The 25,562-nt window shown below is 40.8% G+C and overlaps 1 protein-coding gene across 2 annotated transcripts in view; it reads left to right on the forward strand.

The window, feature by feature from the left end:
* The window catches only part of syde2 (synapse defective 1, Rho GTPase, homolog 2 (C. elegans)), a 126,405-nt gene that overhangs the window by 24,392 nt on the left and 76,451 nt on the right, over nt 1–25,562 (forward strand). Inside the window, exon 3 of one of the 2 annotated variants that reach the window (XM_078560660.1) lies at nt 24,303–25,411. In XM_078560660.1, the coding sequence (XP_078416786.1) occupies nt 24,303–25,411 (1,109 nt within the window). The remainder of the gene's footprint in view (nt 1–24,302; nt 25,412–25,562) is intronic. The other variant, XM_078560662.1, reaches the window with a different exon arrangement.

Consider the following 25,562-nt stretch of genomic DNA (forward strand, 5'->3'; position numbering starts at 1 on the left):
TGTTGAAATAGTTGAGTCTAAAGGCAATAAAGGCATGGATGAATGTTTTGGCAGCAGATGAGCTGAAGTAGGGGCAGAGTCAGGTGATGTTATGGAGGTGGAAATAGGCAATCTTAGTGATGGAGTGGATATGTGGCCAGAATCAGGGTTTACTATGCAAGCTACCACAGAGGGGGACGGAGTCAGTAATGAAGGAACAGAGTTTGTAGTGGGGACCAAAGATGGTTTGTTTCCCGAATGTTGAATTGGGACTGGAGCCTGACTCTGGCTTTGCACTTTAACCTTTGTGCCTGTGAAGCAGAAATATGTTGCGCTAATGCTGTAGTTCTAATGTTAATCTATGTTTTGGGAGTACAGTACTTTGAGCAGCTGCAGAAATTTCTCTCAGCACTGTAGGGTCTCCCTCAAACTGCACTGACTGTAATCTTTTGTTTAGCAGGTAGCTAATTTGTTTCATTTTGCACCTGGTTATTACTATTTGTCCTTTATGCTATGTTATTGACATTTTTGTAAAGGAACTACTTGCCTTAATATAGAGCCTTATACAATCTAAGGATTTCCCAAGTGATTTATGATTAATTAAGTATTTTTCAAGTGTAGTTGCTTCTGTAACGTAAGGAAACACAGCAGTCAGTTTTCTCACAACAGTGGCCCATAGCAATGGGATGGATGGCCAGGTAATCTGTTTTGACGTTGGTTGAGGAATAAAAAATAGCCAGGACATTGGGAGAATGCCCCTGCTCCTCTTGGAATAGCATCATGGGATCTTTTGCATTTCCCTTGAAAGGATAAATGGAACCTTGGTTTACATAGAATATTCAAAACTGAACAGACCATCCAGACCGACAGGCCCATGTCAGTCTTTAAGTTCCACTTGAGCTTCATCCCATTGTTCATCTATGTCTTTCAACATAACCTTCTATTCCAGTGTTGCTGTGTCTGCCCTGCCAGACCAGGTGACAGGTGAGGACGGCAGATTTCCATCCCTAAATGGCATTAGTGTACCAGATGGGTTTTTACAACAATCAACAATAGTTCCATGGTCATCATTAGTTTTAATTCCAGATTTTTTATTGAATTCAAATTTCACCATCTGCCGTGGTGGGATTCAAACCTGGATCCTAAGAGCATCACCCTGGGTCTCTGGATTACCAGTCCAGTGACAATACCACTACACCACTGCCTTCCCTGTACTCTGAGTGGGGGACTTCAATGTTCATCACCAAGCGTGGCTCAGTAGCACCACCACAGACCAAGCTGATCGAATTCTCAATACGGGTTATCTATTGCTCTTGTGATCTTGGGCTGAGGAACAATATGATGCACTGTTGAAAATGTATTGGCATAAAATTAAAAAAAATTGGTTTACATTTTCAATATTAAATCGATAGTTTATCCTTGTCTATTGATCTAATTTGAAATTTGAGTACAAGAACTAAATGCAAAGGTATAGATTAGGTCTTGGATGGTTAAATGGCTGATGTTTGCATTAACTCTATTGGCTACTACTTTACAGAAGCACTAAACTTAATATACAATTTTCCATCTGGATATCCGGACCAGCAAGGCTAATGTGGGTAACTGTTCTAATATTGGGTAAGGTGATAAGTTATGTAAAATGTTACCAGTAAAAGAATCATGTCACAAAGATGACTTATGCTTGGTTGGCACTTCATGCAAATTTGTTATCTATAGTATTTTTCTTAGTTCATGGTCACATGAAGATTTGTGGATTTTTGAGTGTTGTGCAATGTGGTGCTAATATAAACTGTCAAAAGTGCCAATTCAGTAGAATCATAAATGCTTACACCACAGAAGGAACCCTCTTTCCCTTCCCCTGCAGCTTTGGTAATTATTTTGCCTTTGGGTGTTCATCCAATTTGAAAACCACAATTGAATCTGCCTCCACAGCCCTTGGGGCAGTGCATTCCAGATTGTAAACACTCAGTGCATAGCAAAGCTTTTCCTCATGTCGCTTCTGGTTCTTTCACCAATCACTACGAATGTCCTCTGGTTTTTGACCCTTCTGCCAATGGGAGCGGTTTCACTGCCTAGACGTCTGATGATCTTGAACACCATCAAATCTCCTCTCAACCTTCTGTCCTCTAAAGAGGACAGTCCCAGTTGGCCACCTTATCCATGTAGTTGAAGCCCCTTATCCCTGGAACCAGCCTTGTAAACCTTTGATACACCTTCTCCCTAAAGCCTTCACATTCTTCCCAAAGTGTGGGGTCCAGAATTGAACACCCTACTCTATGCAACCGAGCCACTATTTTTTTTAGAAAACCATCATCATATCTTTGTTTTTGTACTCTATGCCTCCATTTTTATGAAGCCCAGGATTCCCCATGTATTTTAACCACTTTCTCAGCATTTCCTGATACCAGTGATTTTTGTGCAAATTTGCACCTCCCCCCAGTCTCATACATTGAATTATCTTAATTTGAAGCCATAACTTAAGTTAAATTACAAATGTTAATACTTTTCCCAATTTCATCCTTTTCTCCTCTTTCCCATCTCTCCTGAGGCTAACAGTTTGTGCGTTGAGTATGGTTTCATGGACATTTGGTATCTCCCACACATGAATTCTATGCAGGTGGAGGGGTGGGTGCACCACAGTTGAATCCTGTCTTATTCTTATTTTGATGCCTATGTGGATGCACTTTCCAATGGAGCATGATAGAATGTGAGATAAAGAGGTTGTGTGGCACAGTGGATAGTGTCTTTGCTTCTGAGCCAGAAGCTCCAGGTCCTTTCACTGTCACTAAGTCAAAATCCTAGAACTCCCTTCCTACTAGGACTGTGGGTCTTCCTACAATATATGGACTGCAGCAGCTCAAGAAGGAGCTCACCAGCACCACCACCTCAAGGGTAATTAGGGATGGACAATAAATTCTGGCCTAGCCAGCGATATCCACATCCATGAATGAATATTTTTTTTAAAAAAAAAAAGCCCCATTCTAGAGCTTGATGGCCAAGGAAGGTACATAACATGTTCAAGCAGGTTGTGTATCAACCTGTAAATCCTCCCCATATACCCCAATGGCAGGCAATTGAGACCCCAATGGCAGGCAATTGAGAGTGGGAGAGATTCCCAATCAGCCATGTGATGGGAAGAAAATTGGAGCCTCTACCATCACTATTCATAACTCCAGACTACAATATGTGTGTAAAAATGCACTTTGCTGTAGCAACTTGGACTTCTTGGGGGAGCTGGTTGGCTCAGTTGGCTGGATGGCCAGTGTGGATCAGATTTGTAGCCAGCATAGGGTTTGTTCTGTGTTCTGGCTGGAGTGAATTTGGGACCTGCCTCCTTGCCCTACCTGTGGTGGAGGTTATGGTGCTGTGGGTCAGACCTGCCTATGGGCAGAGAACTGAAGAAGAGCAAGATAGAAGTTTCCTTTGCCTTTTATTTCACCACCCACTTACTTACCATACAAACCCAGGATACTGATGTATTGCAATAAATGCTCTTTCGCATGGAGAGAGAGAATCTCGAATTCAACAGAAAGGGAAGGACTTTTCCTGATATGTTCACTAATACAGTGAGGAACTATAACTAATGTAACCCATAATGTAATTTTGACCAATTAATGATCTTTAATGTGTAGTGAATCTGCCACTGCATCATACAGTTGATATCTAGTGTTAAACGGCGTTGTTTCTCAAAGATTACAGAAAAATAAGATCCAGCAATTAGTATTTTTTCAGTTGTCTAAATATGTTTAATGAATGATCAATTGTGGCCCTAGTAGAGTGAACAGACTGCTGATTCCTGCTGTTACCTACTTAGTTCTCCTGTCATAGGAAAATAGTAGATTAAAGCTTTTTCAAACTTTACCTGATCAAAGGTAATTTATTTCAAGGGCAGTGCAGAAATGATGTGGAATGAATCAAATTGGATTGTGTGCAGATCTTAAAAAGCTTCAAGTTTCACAGCCTATCACTTTATGAAAACTGTTGATACTGAAGCCATCTAAGGCTACCACAACCAATTATATTAGTGACATCCGTTTGTTAAATGATGCATTGTATCGAGTCTCATAGGACCACCTTCTATATTGCAGTCTTTCAGTGGGGAATTCTGATACAGTTAGAGGTGAGTTCACGAAGGCAAATTAATTCTTTTTACAAACTAAAATATGAGGCTAGTAACATAGTTTGTGTTAAAATGATTTGATGTCTATTCTTAAACTTTAAAAAATCTATTAATATTTTAAGTAGAATTTCTCAATCGAGGATAATTCTGATTTCCATTTGGTGCAAACAGACTTAGAAATTCAGGCACATGGGAGTTTTTAAAATTCATTCCTGGAATGTGGATGTTGCTGGCCTGGCCAATATTTATTGCCCATCCCTAATTGCCTTGAGAAGGTGGTGGTGAGCTGCTGCCTTGAACCACTGCAGGCCATGTGGTGTAGATACACCCTCAGTGCTGTTAGGGAGGGGGATTCCAGGGTTTTAAACCAATGACAGTGAAGGAATGGTGATATATTTCCAAGTCAGGATGGTATGTGGCTTGGAGGGGAACTTCCAGGTGGTGTTCCCTTGCATCTGCTGCCTTTACCCTTCTAGATGGTAGCGGTCGTGGGTTTGGAAGATGCTGTCTAAGGAGGCTTGGTGAGTTTCTGCAGTGCATCTTGTAGATGGTACACAATGCTGCCAGTGTGTGTCGGTGGTGGAGGGAGTGAATGTTTGTGGATGGGGTGCCAATCAAGCAGGCTGCTTTGTCCTGGATGGTGTTGAGCTTCTCGAATGTTGTTGGAGCTGCAATTATCCAGGCAAGTGGAGAGTATTCCATCACACTCCTGACTTGTGCCTTGTAGATGGTAGACAAGCTTTGGGAAGTCAGGAGGTGAGTTACTCGCTGCAGGGCTCCTAGCCTCTGACCTACTCTTGTAGCCACAGTATTTATATGGCTAGTCCAGTTCAGTTTCTGGTCAATGGTAACTCCCAGGATGTTGATAGTGGGGAAATTCAGTGATGGTAATGCCGTTGAATGTCAAGGGGCAATGGTTAGATTCTCGTTGGAGATCGTCATTGCCTGCATTTGTGTAGTGTGTTATGCCCTGCACCTGAATGATGAGGCCCAAGATGACCTCTAACCTCATTACAATGGAGCCAGTGTTGCACAAAAAATCTTTTATTTACATAGCACCGCTAATGTAATAAAACAGCAGGCGAAGAGGTGACCAAGATCACTCCACTGCTAGCCTTGCCCCAGCCCTAGGGTAAGTGAAACCAGAGATTGAGATGGTAGGATAGATGGTTGGTTGAAGGGTTGAGCAGCAAGAGTTGGAAGACCAGGGTCAGGAGGGAATGATCAGTGGATGGTCAAGGGCATTTTGTCAGGAGAGGGCACTGATCAGGCTTGGAAGCCTTTCAGGATGGTGGGGGGTGGGAAGGAGGGGAAGTTGAGATTGATGGCAATTTCCATTATATATTGGGGTCAAAAGGAGCCGTTCCTAATGTGAGAAACTTATCTTATAGTTTGCAAGCAGACTGAACGTCTGGCTTTACTGAGTGCATCAGGGAGAAATAACCTCGGACATTAGGTTCCTTGTTTTCGTATTCAAAGGGGCCAGCTGCTCATTTCAGAAATGGATCCTAGATGACTTTTTTCATTGACCAGTAAGACTGGTGGCATATATCCTGAAATTGTGCACTCACTTATTGCTTGCCATATTCAAAGCTTAATAAGTCAGTTGGTGCCTGAAAATGGGTGCTGCATGGGTGAATTTATAGGCCAGTATCCTTAATACTGTTTTAATTGCATAATAAGACTAAAACCTGGCATCTATAGAGGGAGAGAAATGGGACAACAAAAGAATTGTGGATACTCAATTTCAAGTTATTGAACAATTTCTCCTTCCTGATCTCTTTATCTTCTTGCTTTCCACTGCTCTGTAAAGGGTTCTGACACACCTTTGTACATAATTAGCTGCAGAAGTCTAAACTATTGTAGATAAATGTTCACCTGAAATTAGATTCAGGGTCATAGTTCTTCAATTGTTCTCAAACAATATGCAACAGTGCAGTATATGCATCTAGGAGCCCTAGCAAAAATGAAGTTTATGGGAACAAGGGAGAAAACTTGCCACTGGCTGGAGTCGTACCTAGGACAAAGGCAGATGGTAGTGGTTATTGGAGACCAATGGGTGTACATACACTGCATGGACTGCAGTGGTTCAAGAAGGCTTACCACAACTTTCAAGGACAATTAAGGTTGGGCAATAAATACTGGCCATGCCAATAACACCCACATTCTGAGCAAATAAGAGAAAAAGTAACCCCAGTCTTATGAGTGAGCCTCTGTGGTATTGCTGTGATCTTTTTTTTTCTCTCTTTTCAACCAATTATCCTGAGACCTTTCTTGAGTGAGTTTGTCAGTCTCCATTGAATCTGGCAGTTTCATTCTGTAAGCATATCTTTAGGCTGCCCAAACTAACTCTCACAGCAGGCAATAAGGGGAGAGGTGATTTTCATCCCCTCAGACTGAAATGTATGATCCACATACTCAATTCATAAGCTACTTTATAATTTTTCCTGGAAAAACTCAGCAGGTCTGACAGCATCTGCGGAGAGGAACACAGTTAACGTTTCGAGTCCAGATGACTCTTCATCAGAACTGAAATATAGAAATGTGGTGAAATATAAGCTGGTAGAGGGGGGGTGGGACAGGTAGAGCTGGATAGAGGGCCAGTGATAGGTGGAGGCAAAGAAGAGATTGCCAAAGATGTCGTAGACAAAAGGACAATAGGGTGTTGACGGAGGTGATATTATCTAAGGAATGTGCTAATGGTGACATTAAGGGTGACATTAAGCCCACATGTCCGTCCTTGACCTGCTGCAATGTTCCAGTGAAGCTTAATGCAAACTGGAGGAACAGCACCTCATCTTCTGACTAGGCACTCTACAGCCTTCCAGACTTAACATTGAGTTCAACAACTTCAGATCATGAACTCTCTCCTCCATTCCCAACCCCCTTTCCGATCCCCCTTTTTCCAATAATTTATATATTTTTAAAATATATTTTTCTTTTCCCACCTATTTTTAAATCTATCATTTTATTTCCACCTTTAGCCCATTTCGATCCCTTCCCCCCACCCCACTAGGGCCATCTGCCACTTTGCCTTGCTTTCTACCTTTAATGTCACCATTAGCACATTCCTTAGATAATATCACCACCGTCAACACCCCTTTGTCCTTTTCTCTACAACATCTTTGGCAATCTCTTCTTTGCCTCCACCTATCACTGGCCCTCTATCCAGCTCTACCTGTCCCACCCCCCTCTACCAGCTTATATTTCACCACATTTCTATATTTCTTTAGTTCTGATGAAGAGTCATCTGGACTCGAAACGTTAACTGTGTTCCTTTCCGCAGATGCTGTCAGACCTGCTGAGTTTTTCCAGCTATTTTTGTTTTTGTTTCAGATTTCCAGCATCCGCAGTATTTTGCTTTTATATTATTATAACTTTTCCTATTTAGCTTTTTAAAAATCTAAAGTCTTGCTGATGAAACTTGTTTTGGAAAGTGCCACAGTATTGTAACAATGCTTTCTCTTGGTAATAAACTGCCGTGTGAAAATATTAAATATGTTTTGCCCTAGGGTTTTGTTTGTAGGTTTAAATGTTTTTAAATTTAGGTACAGATATGACCCAAATGCAGAGAATGGAATCTTTACTGATTTTTGTCTATTGGCTGTGTGTCATGATTTACAGAAGACCCAATAGCACAAAAGTGCATTGAATGGGTCATTTTATATTCAACTCAAAATCTAAATTATTTTATTAGGTACACTTTTGGGGAACATTTTGACTTAAATAAGTATAATAAGTCAGACTGCATATTTGTAATGTACGTTAAATTCACATGGCCTTTATAGTGAACTTTGAATCATACCATAGCAAAATACTGCAGATGCTGGAATGTTCTGATGAAAGGTTACTGACCTGGAATGTTCTGATGAAAGGTTACTGACCTGAAATGTTTCTGTCTCCACAGATGCTGCCTGATTTGCTGAATGTTTCCAGCATTTTTTTTTTTAATTTTATGAATCATTATGTTCCTCAAAACTAAAACAAGATCCCAACTTTGTTAATGTTTGCTGTACATGGAGATTCATTGCTGTAGTAGATAGTCTCCAAAACACATGATTGAGAAATCTACATGTTGATTGTACACTCTAATTGTCTTTAGGGGCATACCCTGCATATCTAAAGCTAGGGAATTTGTATAGTTTTGTTTTAGAAAAAGCAATAGATCAGGCATGTGTGGAAGGAAAGAGTTGCTGAGTTAAAACCGTGAACAAAGAACACTACTAAGCTCCCTGCTGTTTCTCCAGCTGAGGAAACTTGACCTGTTGGTGCAGTGGCTTGCAGAGCTTTCTGGAACTGCATGAGAAGCATCTTAGCCCCTTGTGAGATGTTTACCTTTCAGTTTCCATTCGTGAGCCCATCTGGCTGGTCAGTCATCATCTTCACTCTGGAGAAGGACCAGATTATTCTGAGATTTATGGGGACTAAGTCTCCATTTCTGCAATGTGGCAGAGCACACCAAATAAACAGAATCAGAACTTTAATGGTCATGCTACAGTGCTTGCATGGATTTAGTTTCACAAAATAATACAAACTTTAAAAATATGTGTCTACTTATTTAACAAATTCTGAACATAGCTCAGAGTTTGCAGTCACCAGTGAAGGAATGGTGCTCGTCATAAAGCTGCCCAAATTTTCCCTGGGATTTTGAATGGTAATTTTGGAGCTATTTCAGTGTGGTGCCCTCTGTAGAGGAACTGTGCTCTGTGAGCAAGGCGAACAGCAGTGTGGCTGTGTCTCTAACCAATCCATTGACCAGAAACTGAACTGGACTAGCCACATAACTACCGTGGCTACAAGTGCAGGTTAGAGACATGGAATTGTGTGGTGAGTAACCCACCTCCTGACTCCACAAAAGCCTGTCCACCATCTATAAATCAGGAATGTGATGGAAAACTCTGCACTTGCCTGGATGTGTGCAGCTCCAACAACATTCTAGCTCGAAGCTATCCAGGATAAAATAGCCCCCTTGACCAGCAGCCCGTCCACCACCTTAAGCATTCACTCCCTATGCTACCAGCACATAGTGGCAGCAGTGTGCACCATCTACAAGATGCACTGCAGCAGCTCACCAAGGCTCCTTAATGACAGCACTTTCAAACTCGTGACTTCCACCACCCAGAAGAACAAGGGCTGCAGTGGTGGCTTTCCCACCAAGTTTTCTTCCAGGTCATACACCATCACGACTTGGAGCTGTATTGCTATTCCATCATCTTAGCCCCTTGTGAGATGTTTACCTTTCAGTTTCCAGGTTAAAATCCTGGAACATTCTCCCTAACAGCCCTGTTGGTGTACCTACTGTGCATGGACTGCAATGGTTCAAGAAAGCTGCTCACCTCCACCTCAGAGATAATTGGGGATGGGCAATAAATTGCCAGCGATGCTCACATCCCATGAATGAACAAACATGGGGATTCTTAGTGGACAAATAATTCAAAGTACAGGAGTTTTAATCCAACATGGTGGTTTCTGATGAAAGGTCACCCACCACATTAACTGAAACGTTAACTCTGTTTTTCTCTCCACAGATGCTGCCAGCCCTGCTGAGTATTTCCAGCATTTTCTTTTTTTAAATTGATGGCAGTTTGAAAATTTGAATCCATTTCTTTTAAAATCTTGAAATTAAAAGCTGCTAGATTGTTGTAAAGCTGCAGATGGTTCACTAATGTCCTTTAGGGAAGATGACCTGTGTCCTAGCCTGGCCTATATGTGACAACGATCCTGCACCAATATGGCTGACTCTTAACTGATGTCTAAGTGGCTTGGGAAGCCATTCCTGCCAGATCCTGAGAATGGCACCATTAGCAACACAATACTGGAGTTGCTTGTTTTTGCTACTTTATCTAGGCAGTGTGGGTAGCAGAATAAGATAGGACAGTAGTGTGAGGCCAGATTTTTGAAATTTTCATTAGTGTTCTTAATCAGCATTCAGAATGGTGGTGTCCTTTTAAAATTTAACATGAAGACCATTTGGAAGTCTAACTTTAATTACCAGTTGGAACTTCAGATATCCAGGCAGCTTTCAATATTTCTCTCTCCACAGATGCTGCCTGAACTGAGTATTTCTAGCATTTTTTTTTTAGATTTTCAGCATCTAAAACAAAATATTCCAATTTTATTTCTTTGGCTATCTATTAGTGCAATATATATAAATGTTTAGTATATATTTCACCAGTAATTCTGTGGTTATGGAATTGAATGTTCAAGCAGAATATTCTGTTGATGTTCACACCATGTAGCCACTACCTCGACTGCAATCCACATCATCAATGTATAATACATTTGAAAAGAGAACATGTATTTGTAGTCCATCTAAAACCCAAGGATGAAGATGACTTAGGGGTTTAGTAACATAGTGGTTATGTTACTGGACTAATAATCCAGGGCCTTGATTAATGATCCGGAAACATGGGTTTCTCAAGGCAGCTGAAATAAAAAATTAATAATGGTGACCATGAACTACTTTGTCATAAAAGCCCATCTGCCTCATTTTGAGAAGGAAATCTGCCATCCTTACCTGGCCTGGCTTCTATGGACTCCGATCCACAGCCATGTGGTTGACTCTTAATTGCCCTCTGAAATGGCCTAGCAAGCAACTATGTTGTATCGAAGAAAGCAGCTCACCGCCACCTTTTTAAGGGAAATTCAGGATGGTTAATGAATGTTGTGATGTTCACACTATGAATAAATTAAAAAAATTTAAAACAGGAAGTAAAAATGTGAGAATATAAGGAAAAGCAAATGGGGAGGAGACAGTTGCACATAATCTTCAGTGCACAAAGAAATTGTTGTGTTACCTGAATGAACAGTCTGTCTTCTAACTCTTACATCGTATATTGACTTTGAGCCACTTTTTTTCATGGGGTATGGGTGTCACTGGCAAGGCCAGCATTTGTTATCTATCCCTAATTGCCCTTGCAGAGGGAAGCTAAGAGTCAACCACATTGCTATTCGCCTGGAGTCACCAATTGGGAAAGAGCAGGTGAGGTGGTTTTACTTTGCCTTCCTTGTGGCTTTTAACTCGGGAGTACCTTCTAGGAAAACTGCAATCGCGGATGAAGAGCCTTTTGGAGGGGGTTAGGGAACCAACACAAAGTGGACACAAGTACTTCAGCTGGACATGAATAACACTATTGAAAGACTGTCTCTCTCTTTGCTGGAGGTGTTTGGAATGGGCCCTAAACTCAACCCTCCTTAAGAGGTGAGGGCTACTACAGTCAAGTGGTCACTGTGCCCAGACATCATTAACCATTTTAAAGAACTGAGTGGAAATGCATTATCTTAGATCAAATGATATGAGTACAAAATTACATCCACACTAGTTGAATAAATTACCAGGTTAATGGTTCCATTTATCTGTTCTCTGGGTGTTCATAACCGAGTGTTAAATTAATTAATTTAGGGTATTCTGCAACACGATTACCACTTTAAACCAACAGCCATTGTTATTTGGAAGGGTGCCATAGGTCATTGGGATGTCTCATGCATTCGATTGTGTATTGTTCAGCAGCTAATTCAGTATACTTGTTACAATAATCTACGTAAGATATAGGACCTGAATGTGCATTGATTATATATTGAAAATAAAAGAACAAAGAAAAGTACAGCACAGGAACAGGCCTTTCGGCCCTCCAAGCCTGCGCCGATCACATTGCCAGTCAACTAAAACATTTTGCACTTCCGGGGTCCGTATCCCTCTATTCCCGTCCTATTCATGTATTTGTCAAGCTGCCTCTTAAACTCCACTATCGTACCTGTTTCCACCACCTCCTCTGGCAGCGAATTCCAGACACACACTACCCTCTGCATAAAAAACTTGCCCCACACATCTCTATAGTTTTCTCCTCTCACCTTAAATCTATATCCCCAAGTAATTGACTCTTCCACCCTGGGAAAAAGCTTCTGACTATCTACTCTGTCCATGCCACTCATAATTTTGTAAATTTCTATTAAGTAGCCCCTCAATCTCCGTCACTCTAGTGAGAACAATCCGAGTTTCTCCAACCTCTCCTCATAGCTAATAACTTCCAGACCAGGCAGCATCCTGGTAAATCTCCTCTGCACCCTCTCCAACAGCTCCATATCCTTCTGGTAATGTGGTGACCAGAATTGCATGCAATATTCCAAGTGTGGCCTAACCAAGGTTCTATACAGCTGCAGCATGACTTCCCAGCTTTTATACTCAATACCCCTGCCAATGAAGGCAAGCATGCCATATGCCTTCCTGACTACCTTATCCACCTGCGTTGTCACTTTCAGTGACCTGTGGACCTGTACACCCAGATCCCTCTGCCTGTCAATGCACTTAAGGGTTCTGCCATTTACTGTATAACTCCTTCCTGTATTAGACCTTCCAAAATGCATTACCTCGCATTTGTCCTGATTAAACTCCATCTGCCATTTCTCCGCCCAAGTCTCCAACCGATCTATATCCCGTTGTATCCTTTGACAATCCTCTTCACTATCTGCAACTCCTCCAACCTTAGTGTTGTCTGCAAACTCACTAATTAGCCCAGTTACATTTTCCTCCAAATCATTTATGTATACTATAAACAGCAAAGGTCCCAGCACTGATCCCTGTGGAACTCCACTAGTCACAGCTCTCCATTCAGAAAAGCATCCTTCCACTGCTACCCTCTGTCTTCTATGACCAAGCCAATTCTGTATCCATCTTGCCAGCTCACCTCTGATCCTGTGCGAGTTTACCTTCTGTACCAAGTCTGCCATGAGGGACCTTGTCAAAGACCTTACTGAAATCCATGTATGTAACATCCACTGCCCTTCCATCGTTGATCATCTTTGTCACTTCCTCGAAAAACTCGATCAAGTTAGTGAGACACGACCTCCCCTTCACAAAACCATGCTGCCTCTCACTAATACACCCATTTGCTTCCAAATGGTAATGAATCCTGTCACGAAGAATCTTCTCCAATAATTTTCCTACCACTGACGTAAGGCTCACCGGCCTGTAATTTCCTGGATTATCCCTGCTACCCTTCTTAAACGATGGAACAACATTGGCCATTCTCTAGTCCTCTGGGACCGCACCCGTTGCCAGTGAGGATACAAAGATCTCTGTCATTAACACTAAGTTGGCTGTTGGTGATGGGCAACATTCTGTCAAGTCAATTCTCACTCCTTTTATTCTTTCATCCTCATTGATATCTCAGATGTGGTTTTGCTTAATATATTTTCCTGTAACAATGTTAATTGTAATTTTGGCCCAAAGAATAACTCAGATGGGCACAGACCTGTTTGTTTTTGACTTTAGTGACCATTACATTCTCCATCCATTGTTTCACCTTCAGTAAGAGAATTTACCTGTTGATTCCACACTTGAATTCTCTCACTATACTTTAGTTTGCTACCTCTTAATGTCTTTGTTTTTTAACTTTAATACTACCCTGTGTGATAATACAAAGTTCCAAGAAGATAGCTATCAGTGTTTATGCCTTTTCTGAGCAGTTAGTTTAAAAAAATAAGGAACTTTTTTTTTTTACATTGAACTGCAATATTAAAGTATTTTGCCTGCCTTGCCTTATGCCTTATCATTTAGATGCAGGGATTGTTTGCAATGGGTGTTGCTGAATTTCTGGGCAGGTTCTGTGTTTGAGGTAACACACAATCAAAAAAAGACCAGCTGCTAATTTCTGATTTGTCCTTGGAATATGGGCAATACGGCAAAGCAGCATTTATTGCCCAATTCTAGTTGTCCATCTCAGGGTTCAGTACAAGGCCATTGTTTCTGATCCTGAAAAGCAGAGGTAGAATTAAAGGAAATAACAAAATACATTGATGACATGGTTTTTGAGAAGTAGCAAGCTGGAGAAGTTTAGTGAGAGAATTCAAGTGTGGAATCAATACAAATAAATTCTCATTGAAGGTGAAACAAAGGGATGGAGGATGCAAAAGATGTTAAAGTCAAGAGTTAAGGTATATGCTGGCATGTAGGAATGAAGGAGTTACCGACATGCGGAGTAGTGAAGGCATGGATGGGTTTGTAGCCAAGGATGTGCAATGGACTGAAAATGGAACTAATGAACACCGGAGCAATGGATGTGCTAGGTATTTGTTGTGGGCTGAGAAGGGTGACTTGGGCCTTTTTGCTGATTAGTCTTAGCCCTTGTTCAACAATAACCTGATGTCAGGTATGCTGTCAGCATGCTCAGTGGTAACTAGATGGCTCGGAGGTAAACCAGGGTGTTGTCAGCAGACAAAAGCTGGACCCATGTCTACGAATGATACCAAGGTAGAGCATATGGATGAGTTATAGGAAGGGGCTGAGTAAGAGTCCTTGGAATACTCTGAGATGGCCATGTTTAGAGGAGGAACCCGTTACGGGGATAATGCTACAGTTGTAGCCATAAAAGATGTTGGTAACTTTAGTCAGGGTGCTCTCAATATTTAGATAGTAAATGCAGGAGAAATTGTAAAGCTTTTTGAAGAAAGGAGTAATTGAAGGCAGGATATGCTATGATTTTTTTTCAACTGATACATTGGACCTCCGTGGTCTCTTCTGTCTTTGCCACATTATGACTGTTCTAGTACTTATGTCTATAATATTAGAGGATGATGAAGAGGATGGCTTTTAGCTCTATCAAGTATTTTATGGTTAGCCTGATAATGCCAACTTGCATTAAAACAGTCCATTTTTATAGCCTCATTCTAAAGCACTTCAGTATCGATTGACCACAGAACAGTAACAGGCACATTTTGAATGATTTTCTGGCTTCAAATACCTAACATTTTTATCTAAAATTTTATTGCTCCATGTCAACAAAATACCTGCATCAGTTATGTGTGCAGTTGACAAGCAAACTTGTAATTAAATATTTTACTGTGTTTAACTTCCCCCCCACCAAGTTACTATAATGTATGTTAATTCCCCATTCTACTGCTAGTAGTACTTCAAGATTGTAAAGCATTATGGGATTCCCTGAGGTCATGAAAGGTGCTACATAAATGCAAGTCTTTTTTTTAAGCTACTAGAGAACGCTTATAATGGGATGTCTAGTTTGGCTATCCATTCGATGGCTTCCTGTGTGGACAAATGAGGTGCAACAGGTCTTAGTGGACAGGTTAATGTGATGTGTTCCATGGTTGTGGATTCACCAACTCCCCAGAAAGGAATTCCACAAAAATAAATGACTGTATCATTGTCCATTTGATAACCTTCTCCCTTCATGCCATTCTAATGCACTGCAGCAACTCCTCAAGGCTTCTTTGACAGCACCTTCCAAAGCCGTGACCTCTACCACCTAGAAGGACAAGGGTAGCAGACACAGGGGAACACCACCACCTGGAAGTTCCCCTCCAAGCCACTCACCATCCTGACTTGTAACTATATCGCCATTCCTTCACTGTCACTGGGTTGAAATCCTGGAACTCCCTCTTTAACAGCACTGTGGGTGTACCTACACTGCATGGACTGCCGTAGTTCAAGAAGGCAGCTCACCAGCACCTTCTCAAGGGCAAATAGGGGTGCACAATAAATGCGATGTCCACATCCTGTGAAAGAAATTTTTTTTAAAATTATGATTGCATGTTGGGATTGCTTACGTGTATGACAGGTAATTCTGTTATGATTTCTGTAACTTTTGAAAGTTAATGTTTCCATTTTTCAAACCATGTGTTGCTGGAGCAATTTATTCCTGCTTTTTTCTATAGTCAGATAATAAAGGAAATTTCTGTGTTTAAAGTAACAAAATTATTTCATAAATTTCTTGTGACCACTGTGAACGAAGACTTTGGTAATTGAGCTTCCAATTCTCTCTCCTTTCTGGGATAAGTGATCAATCTGCCCTGGTGGCCAATCTATCTTTACTATGTGATGAGTTAATAAACCTATGTCTAACAGCTGTAGTCCAGTGTGCTGATATATCACAATGGTAAACCAACATAGTTCAAAATATGTTTGGCATTTCCATCCATTTACTCTGCCTTTTCTGAAGCCACGGGTATCCCAATGTAAGATACCCTACTTTTTTTTGGTAAATATGCTTTTTTAGACCCATAAAACTGACTGACAGATATTTCTGTTTCCAGTAATGCTACATCTGCCAGCCCAGTTGTGATGTTTTTTTGGCACCATGATAATTATGTTAATTTTATTTTGATGCTAAAATGCACTACTGCAACAACTTTAATGTACTCCTTGTTCTCACTCTTTCATTGTGACTTGGTACATATTTTAGATTGGCAAAGTATTTAATAAAATTTTGGAGAGGATGAAATGTATGAATGATGTAACTGGAAAACCTGTCTTGGATATCTATTTTTTAAGATTAGTATTATGATTAGAGGGAAATATGTTACCTGTTACAAGTTCACAAACTCTGAAATTTGCATACTTTAAACTTGTAGACTCCATTGTCATTGTTTTCCATAGTAAATATTCATTTTGGGTGATAACATCCAAACCTGCTGGCATGTGTGTAAAAGTGCACCGCAGTTTCAGTAGTTTTCGTGACATATTTCTTTATGTATTACCTGAAATCATAGCAAATCATCAAATTTCATCTAATTTAGAGGTGTAAATATCTGCAAATTTTTCAGTAATCTGCTATAAGTTTTTTATTTTCTAACTTTTCTTTTCCTCCTCCTACCGTAATCCTGTCACATCTCCTCTGAGCCTAATACCCCAAAGTCATGTACTGTTTGCTAATGATGCATTTGATTGTGTTGAAATTTGTGTGTCATGCTTGTGATTAGTAATTTCATTAGAATTCAATTTCTAGAAATGTTGGATATGCTGGCTGAATATGTGAAAGAGTGAGATTGAAGTGGTCTCACTTTTGAAGAAATGGCATGTTTTGGCAAACTTCCAAAATAGATGAAATGCAGAAGTAAATTGACTATTGTGGTTGGGGGTTCATTTAAAGAAGTAAAAGATAATCTGAATTTAATTTCTCATTCCAATGGTATTAACTGATTAGGAATTAACTTAGATAACTTGACAGGTATAGACAGCACTCATGCTAAATTGTGAAACAGCTAATTCCTTGAAGCCCAGTAAGGTTTGGAGGGGAGTGAAATGAGGATGAGAAATGATTAATGGTCTTGAAATTTAGCACCTAGAACCGTTGACTGACATTGGAGTTTTCCTTCTATGGTTAGAGAATAGAATTATGTTTGTGAGACACATCTTCAAATCTCCAGAATACATTTGTGGTTTCTGTTCATATGATTGGGAAATCTTAATTTTTGGTTTCACCTTTTAGTATTTGTTGGAAGTATTAAGTACAATCGAAGCAGATTCTGACCTCAAGCAATGTGCGTGTGTTTGGGGGTGCTGGTGGGGGAGCTTTCTACTAAATTACACAACAAAGCCTAGGAACCAACTTGTATTAATTTTGGTTGTTTTTTGTAAGGCAGGCAGCCTAGTGCCTTGTGGCTCTCATGTAGAACTGGAATTAATTGGTATGACCAAATCTAAGATTTGACCCAGGATACTCTCGATCCAAAATCTGTGTAACTGTAAAGTCATTGAACATATTTCTCTTCAAATAGGATTCGAACATAGTTCTTTTCATTTACGGGGTATGGGCCTCTCTGGTAAGGTCAGCATTTATTGTCCAATCCCTAATTGCCCTTAAGGTGCTGGTGAGCCACCCTCTTGACTGGGTCTGAGTGGCTTGCTGGACCATTTGAGGGCACTTAGGAGTAGACTAGATTTCTGTAGGTTTGGAGTCATATGTAGGCCAAACTAGATATGGGTGACAGATTTCCTTCCCCAAAGAACGTTGGAGAACAAGATTGATCTTTGCAGCAACTCTAGTTATGTGGCCGCCATCACTGAAACTAGCTTTTTATTCCATATTTTGTTAAGTTAATTGAATTTAGATTCTCCAGCTGCTTTCAGGTAATTGAACTCTTGTCCCTGGCTCTTTCATCCAGGTGTCTGGATTACTCATCCAGTAATGTAACCACTATGCAACTGTACCCACAAGCCAACGTATTCCATGCCTTCATCAATTAAGTATAAGATGCCATCATGATGGTCTCATTAGGTGTTGCAGGCATTCTATAAGAATTGCAGCGGTTTCTCCAATGTATTGTTGGTAGACTCACCTGGGGATCCATTGCACAGAACTTCTGAACAAAGAACCAAACAGGTGATATTGGTGAATGCTCCTAAGTTTTGGTAGTATGACTCTGTTGCCTCATGAGAATCCCAAGATGTGTATCAGAGGATACAAAGAGTTCCATCCCTAGCTTTCGATTCATATTGCCAATAGGACTCTCTGATGGATAGCAATTTCACCTTGGACATAATTCTTCAGGGTTGCACTGAGAAGGTGGATACTCTGTTACTTCTCTTCAGACTACAATGTCTAGAGAGTGTATCAATCATACAACTGGCACATCTCTTTCAAAGCTCCTTACGTGAGGCTCTGAATTATACATTTGGTGATATACTGCTATGCTGTATTGATCTTGGATGTCAAGAGCATCAAGATAACCGGCACATAAATTGTCCTGTGTATGCCCATCTGCTTTGAAGGCAGATGTTCGTGAAATAGCTGATGGGGAAACTGGCTTAGATGCTGAGCTCTTAGGAAGCGTTACCTGGAATCTGGTCCATGAACAAGAACCCATATATTTAGAATTTGGTGCATGTGCATATCTATCTGTTCACACTTTGGGGTGCTGAACCTTAGCATTTGCCAACCTGCACTGAGATTTTCTAGGCTAAGGTGCTTGAGTTGTGTCCTATTTAAAAGTGAGTGCTCTCCTTATCGAGGAAATATTTTTCTTAATATAGTTCACAAATAAAAAAAGGCAAATTTCAAAAGAAGGTGAATTTGGAGAAGCTCAAGAGAGGAATAGAAATAAGAAGGAACCCCAAAACCAAGCAAGGTGAACAAGAGAAAAACAAAATATTTAAGAAATATATTCGTTTTTTTACTGTTATGACAATTATCCTTACATTTTGTATTGTGAGCTCCTAGTGTTAGGAACTGGATTGAAGCTACCCAATTTATTTTGTGTAGGATTCCTTTAGCTGACAAAATTCCATCAGAATAGAAAGCATTTAAGTCAGATTCTAGAGGTGGATGAAAATATGCTAACCAACTGTCCCATCTATTTATGAAGTATAAATTTATTTGGTAGATTGTTATGGATAGGGTTCAAATATTTTCTACCTTGCTGCTGGTGAGGCATGTAGAAGGAGTTGGCTTTTTAAAAATCAGCTTTGTTGAATTGTCAACCTTAACTTTGCTTGTTTAATTCCCTGTTTATGCTCAGAAGTTACGCTTGCAGCTGTTTATGCTGTGTGCAAATCGTACATGGGAGAGAAGAAAGCTGGCTATCACCAGTCACTTCTGGCTGCTTTTCAGGCATTTTGCACAACACCTACCACAGATGTGCCTTCTCTTTCATTCCAAAAAATGTGTGAAGGAATGTTGAAGTAACCTTTTGGTAGTACAGAACTTGAATATTGCTGGGAAAAGAGACATGCTGTTGAAGTTTTTGTCTTGCAAATTCTCCTGATGAGTGCAAGATGACCAATTGTAAAGGAAATAATTTATACTGCATGAGAAGAGTATGCTGATTGGTTGGCAAGTGGACTCTAGTAGATACGTTATCATGGAGAATGCACTAGGGCGGACAGTTAACTGCCAAGCTTTTGTTTAAATTCAAATCAGGGAATAGTTGTCCACCCCAGCTGCTTTGTTTAATTGAAAAAGTTACAATGTGTGGACATGCTCCTTCTGCCTGCAAAGGACAGGGCCCTGTGTGTGAATATATGTAGCTTCTAGTATGTGTAAGCGAGCCACACTGTGAGCCCGACTGCCAACTCAAGGGACATCTCCACCCATTCTCTCTCACATACCCTCACATCTTCATCTGGCCTAATCTCCTCTGGAGACTGTGTCTTCAGCCCTTCCTATCTTGAAGCCACTTGCACAGATCAACAGATCTATGTGTTCCCCCCCACACACTCTGGTATACCTTCCTTCCCTGGCACAGCCTTCACCCTGCAGCCACTTCCCTTGCCTGAGGCCTTTTATCCCCCTTCCCTGAGTAAGCCCTAGCCCTGCAGCTGTTGAAAAGCCACCCACACCTTATGGCTGGTGAGGTAGGTAGAGATCTACTTGTGAGCCCCCCCTAAAAGTGATGTGGTGCTGTCTCAGAAGCCTGGCATAGATGACTGAGAGTGCTGCCTGAAGCGAGGTAAGCAAACGAACCTTGTAGTCCTGAGAAAAGTGCAACCTGCCAAGCGCACATCTTATATATGCTGTTGTGAAACACGGTGGCGGGAACTTGGACGATCCAGCATGTGGGGATGATTCCAGCAGGCTGGGCTTATAATGATATGCAGGTCTATTAAAATGAGGTTCCCAACGTCCAGCAGCGGGAAACGGGACCCACCATTGACAGGCAGAGTGGACAATTGCAAAGTGGTTTCACGACACTGAAGTCAATTTTTGTCAATCTTGCTATATTGTTCATTCACACCACTGAACGTGCCTGATGCCAGCTGGCATGGAAAATTCCACCCTATATTTTGAGTTTTGCAAGCATGGGCTGGTTGGGTATGGTCGGTACTTTCTGTTGTGAACAGCTGCTGTTTTATATGATCCGCCAGTCGCTGGGACGTATGGCCCACGCACCTGGAATCTCGTTGGCATTGAAATTCATATACGACATTACTCATTTGTGTGATAGGCAGAAATGCTTTTTGACTTGATGCATCCTGTTAGTGGAGAATACCATTCTTGTTGCGACTGCATCATAGCAGGGTGAAACGGCTAGCTTCATCTGTTGCTCAAATTTAATCCGACGTAGACTGGGTACTTTTCAGGACTGAAAGTGGCGGCCTTGGTTCCATTCATGAATTTGTGCAATATGCAGTGATCAGGGTAGCCATTATCCCGCAGGATGGCTTTGATGTGCCCCATTTCAGCATCAAGCTTGCATGGTGAGCAAATGGCTCAGGGGCCCTATTTACGAGGTTGCCGATAAGGCCAATCTTATAGCAAATGGAACTGTAGGGCCCCCAACCTGTATATTGACCAGTGAAGGTAGGCTTGCAGTAGACAGTAGCAGATTTCTACCAATCAGAGTCTGCTTGCCAATGAATCAGCACTCTCTTCTCAAGCAGTACAAATTATTGTTGCCATTACAATTGGTATCCTTGCAAAGGCTCTCCTGTTGAATGCAAGATGAAAAGCTTTGACAGCAAGTCTTTCTTTCTTTCAGGAACGCTGAAGTGTTGTTTGGGGGAAGGGATAGGGGTGTTGGGGGAAATGCTTGCAGTGCTATGGCGCAGTAGGTTTCATCACCTATTTTGGATTATTTGAAAGGGATTCATGTACTAGGTGGGTGTAAAAGCTGTTGAAAAATAGCCAAGTTAGAAGCAGCCATATTGAACTACATGGGTTTCATTTTTGCAAGTTATCTGAATGAACACGAGATGAGGGCAATCCATGTTTTGCACCATAAAACTAGATGTAAATACTCTGGAGTAACTTTCACTGAAAAACTGGCTTATATACAATAATAGCTCTGGGCTATACAATGGAAACTGGTGTTTCATTGTGTTTACTCCTCCTCTCCCCTTTGCTTTTAAGTGTTTGCCACTAAAGGAAAGATTAATATTGCATGGTCTAAAAATGGCACATGTTAATGAATGCTGTAAGGCAGCCTTGCTATTGGGATTTCTGTAATTTACAGTACAAAGAGTTGCATTGTCTGAATTTATCAGATGTCCCTTTTTTTTTGGACTTGTTTCTTGCCCGAATCTCTCAGCAAACAGCTGGAGTATAAACCTTTCACTGTTTGGAAATGTCTGCTGCTCTAGTACAGAGATGCAGATAACAAATTTGTTCTTGTTTCCCTAAAAAAAAAATCAGCCTCCTTATTTTGTTGTCTTATGTGGAGTTGGGAACATGTTAGTCGAACATGCATTCAATGCTGCAGTTTCAATTTCAAGTGTAAACGCACAGTTAACACCATGTGGAGTTCTGACATTCTACTTATGTTAAACAGGCTGCTAGAAATTAAGTATGATATTCAACAGGCTGTTGGCCATTTTATTCTTTTGCTGTATATCATTTACAAAGCCTGGCCACAGATTGACTTAATTAACTGAATTATTGATCTATATGCTGATGTGAGACCATATTGACATCGTTATATCACTTAAAATAAACTTAATGCTATCCTAAAAGTGGCTAATGAGATTAGCTCCAGAATAATAGGTTCTCTTGAGGCTGAATATATTTGTTGACTTAAGAGGTGTCTGTTCTGTAGCCTCTTGCATGAGGTGTCTATTGAACAGTTGATATATTAAAACGTGCAGTGAGAATCAATCTTTTTACTCAATTTAAAAGGAAAACAATTCAAAAGTTGAAGATTCTTTTCACAGAGAAGATTGTCCTGAATCATTCTAATTAATAACAGACAAATTATGATGTTATGTTTGTTTTGGGGATTCCTTCCCCACTCTGCTGAAAACATTGACGACTTTCTGGGGTACTGTTATATGAGCACCTAATACATTCTGATGTCGTGCTTAAATTACCGTCATTATGCGTGAGACTTTACTGACTGCCAGCAAGCTACTTCACTAGGTGGGAGGAGGAGAGTGATGGTGAAATTGTATGGAGTCATGGTTAATGTGGCACCGAATTAAGCCATTTGGTCCATCAAGCCCATGCTGGCTCTCTGTAGAGCAATCCAGTCAGTCCTGTTCCCCTGCTCTTTCCCCATAGCCCTACAAGTTTATTTCCCTGCATGCCTATCCAATTTTCTTTTGAAATTATTCATAGTTTTTGCTTCTTCTGCCCTCATGGGCAGCAAGTTCCAGATCACTATCACTTGCATTTAAAAAGATTCTTTCACACATCTCCCCTACATCTCTTGCCCAAAACCTTAAATCTGTCTCCCCTAGTCCTTGCACCTCCAGTTAATGGGAACCACTCTCCTTTGTCTACCTTATCTAAACCCGTCATAAGCTTGTCAAATCTCCCATCAATCTCCTTTGCTGCAAGGAGAAGAACCCCATCTTCAACCTAACCTTGTCACTAAAATCCTCCATCCCCGGAACCATTCTGGTAAATCTCCTGTGCACCCTCTCAAGGATCCTCGTACCCTTCCTAAAGCGTGGTGACCAGACTGGATACCTCTGTGGCCTAACCAGAGTTTCATAATGGCTCAGTGTATAAGTTGCCTGCTTTTGTACATAATTTATGAAACCCAAGATTCCATATTCTTTGCTAACTACTCTCTTAATATGTCCTGCCACCTTCAAAGATCTATACACATGAGCCCCCAGGTCCCTATGCCCCTGCACACTCTTTAGAACTGTGTCATTAAGACTGTATTGCCTTTCCTTATCCCTTTTGACAAAAGGCATCATCTCTCACTTATCTGTATTAACTCCCATCTGCCACTTGTCTGCCCATTCTGCTAATCTATCTATGTATCCTGTTGCAGTCCATTGAGGTCTGTCACACCTCCAAGTTTTGTATCGTTGGCAAGTTTTGAAATTTTACTATGTATTCCAATATCCCGTATATCAATAAAAGCAATAGTCCTAGCCCTGACCCTTAGAGAGCACCACTGCCTACCATGCTCCAGATTAAAAAACAACCATTTACCATGACTTAGTTTCCTGCCCTTAAGCTAATTTTTTACTCAAGCTGACACCTCCTATTCCACAAGCCTCAATTTTGTTAATCAACCTTTTGTATTACTTGTCAAACACTTTCTTAACTTCAGATGGACAATATCCATTGAATTCCCTTCAACTTTCTCTGTTCATCAAAAATTCAGTTAAATTAATCAAACATGAGAGGATTATTTTTTTAAAATTAGCCTGATCCTGCCCCAATTCACAGTCCCAGTAAAGACCAGTGGGATCAGGAGTATGCGCCACCTTCAGTATTTTCCTTCCACCTCTTTTTCCACCTCCCCCCGCAATCACCACCAAACCCATGGATACAAAAGCCAATTGCAGTACCCTTACTGCCACTGAACAACACCATACAGCCTGGGGATTGTACTTGGACTATATGACTCATCCAATTATTAGATATACAAACTATTGCCAGCTTTATTTTTAATAATATATTTGCAATTGACATTGGTAAAATTTTGCTGATGAAGTTTTAGTTAAACTTTTTAGTGTTTCAAAGATTCGCAATACTGTTTGAATTGAGTTTAATATAATCTTCATTAATTTTGGTTTTAGTAGCTGCCACTGATCCTTCCAATGGTCCTGTCTGTGCAGTAGCAGTAGTAGCGACAGCAGCAACAACAACTGAGTTTTCTCCGCCATCCAGCCCCAACCCTTTGAAAAAGGGGACTACAATTAATTGGTCCTTTCCAGAAAAGATAAAATCTCCACGAACTGTGAGGAAGCTTTCGATGAAAATGAAAAAACTTCCTGAACTCAGCAGAAAATTGAGTGTTAAAGGGACTTCAAACCATAACTGCAATGATAATCACAATTTGTCACCCAAAGGCAACCATGGCTCTTCCTTGTCTCCTGGAATTGTGACCAATGCTGCTAGTAGGAATGTCATCAGTCGTTATCATCTGGATTCAAGTGTTGTATCACAGAACTACAAGAAGAAAAGTTCAGCAAACTCCAAATCAGCCAGTAAGGGTGGTTACCTTAGTGATGGAGATTCACCAGAACTCGTAGCTAAATCGGGTAAGCACTCCTGTGAAAGCAAACCTGCAAAGGGGAACATTGCAACCTCTCACAAAACACACAGTACAGAAATTGATATTGATGCTTTCCGGCATTACAGCTTTGTGGATCAGCCTAAGTGTTCTCAATATATTTCAGGACTAATGAGTGTGCATTTTTATGGTGCTGAGGATTTAAAGCCACCAAGAATTGATTCTAGAGATGTATTCTGTGCCATACAAGTAGATTCAGTCAACAAAGCCAGGACAGCCTTATTGACCTGCAGAACCACATTTTTGGATATGGACCACACATTTAATATTGAACTAGAGAATGCACAGCATCTCAAGCTGGTTGTTTTCAGCTGGGAGCCAACGCCTCGTCGAAACCGTGTTTGCTGCCATGGCACTGTTGTGCTGCCGACGCTCTTCAGGGTTTCCAAGATGCATCAGCTAGCAGTAAAACTCGAACCCAGAGGGCTCATTTATGTGAAACTGACTCTGATGGAGCAGTGGGAAAACTCATTGGACAGTCCAGATGGAGAGCGCGAACCAGTGATGTTTGGTGTTGAGGCACGGAAAATAGTTGAGAAGGAAAATACAGGCTTGAGCGTGCCATTGTTGATGCACAAATGTATTGTGGAAATAGAAAAGCGAGGCTGCCAGGTAAGTCTATAGTCCATTTTTAAATGATAGTTCTATTTTTATCATGACGTATGTTATAGATTCTGTACGCTCAAAAGATTTGTAGATTCATGGGCCATCCCAGAAGATAGAGTACATGATCAAGGCTGGCAAACCAGAGTAGTATTGAGAG

Source organism: Cetorhinus maximus, chromosome 17 (genome assembly GCF_964194155.1).
Source record: "Cetorhinus maximus chromosome 17, sCetMax3.hap1.1, whole genome shotgun sequence".
NCBI classification, from domain to species: Eukaryota; Metazoa; Chordata; class Chondrichthyes; order Lamniformes; family Cetorhinidae; genus Cetorhinus; species Cetorhinus maximus.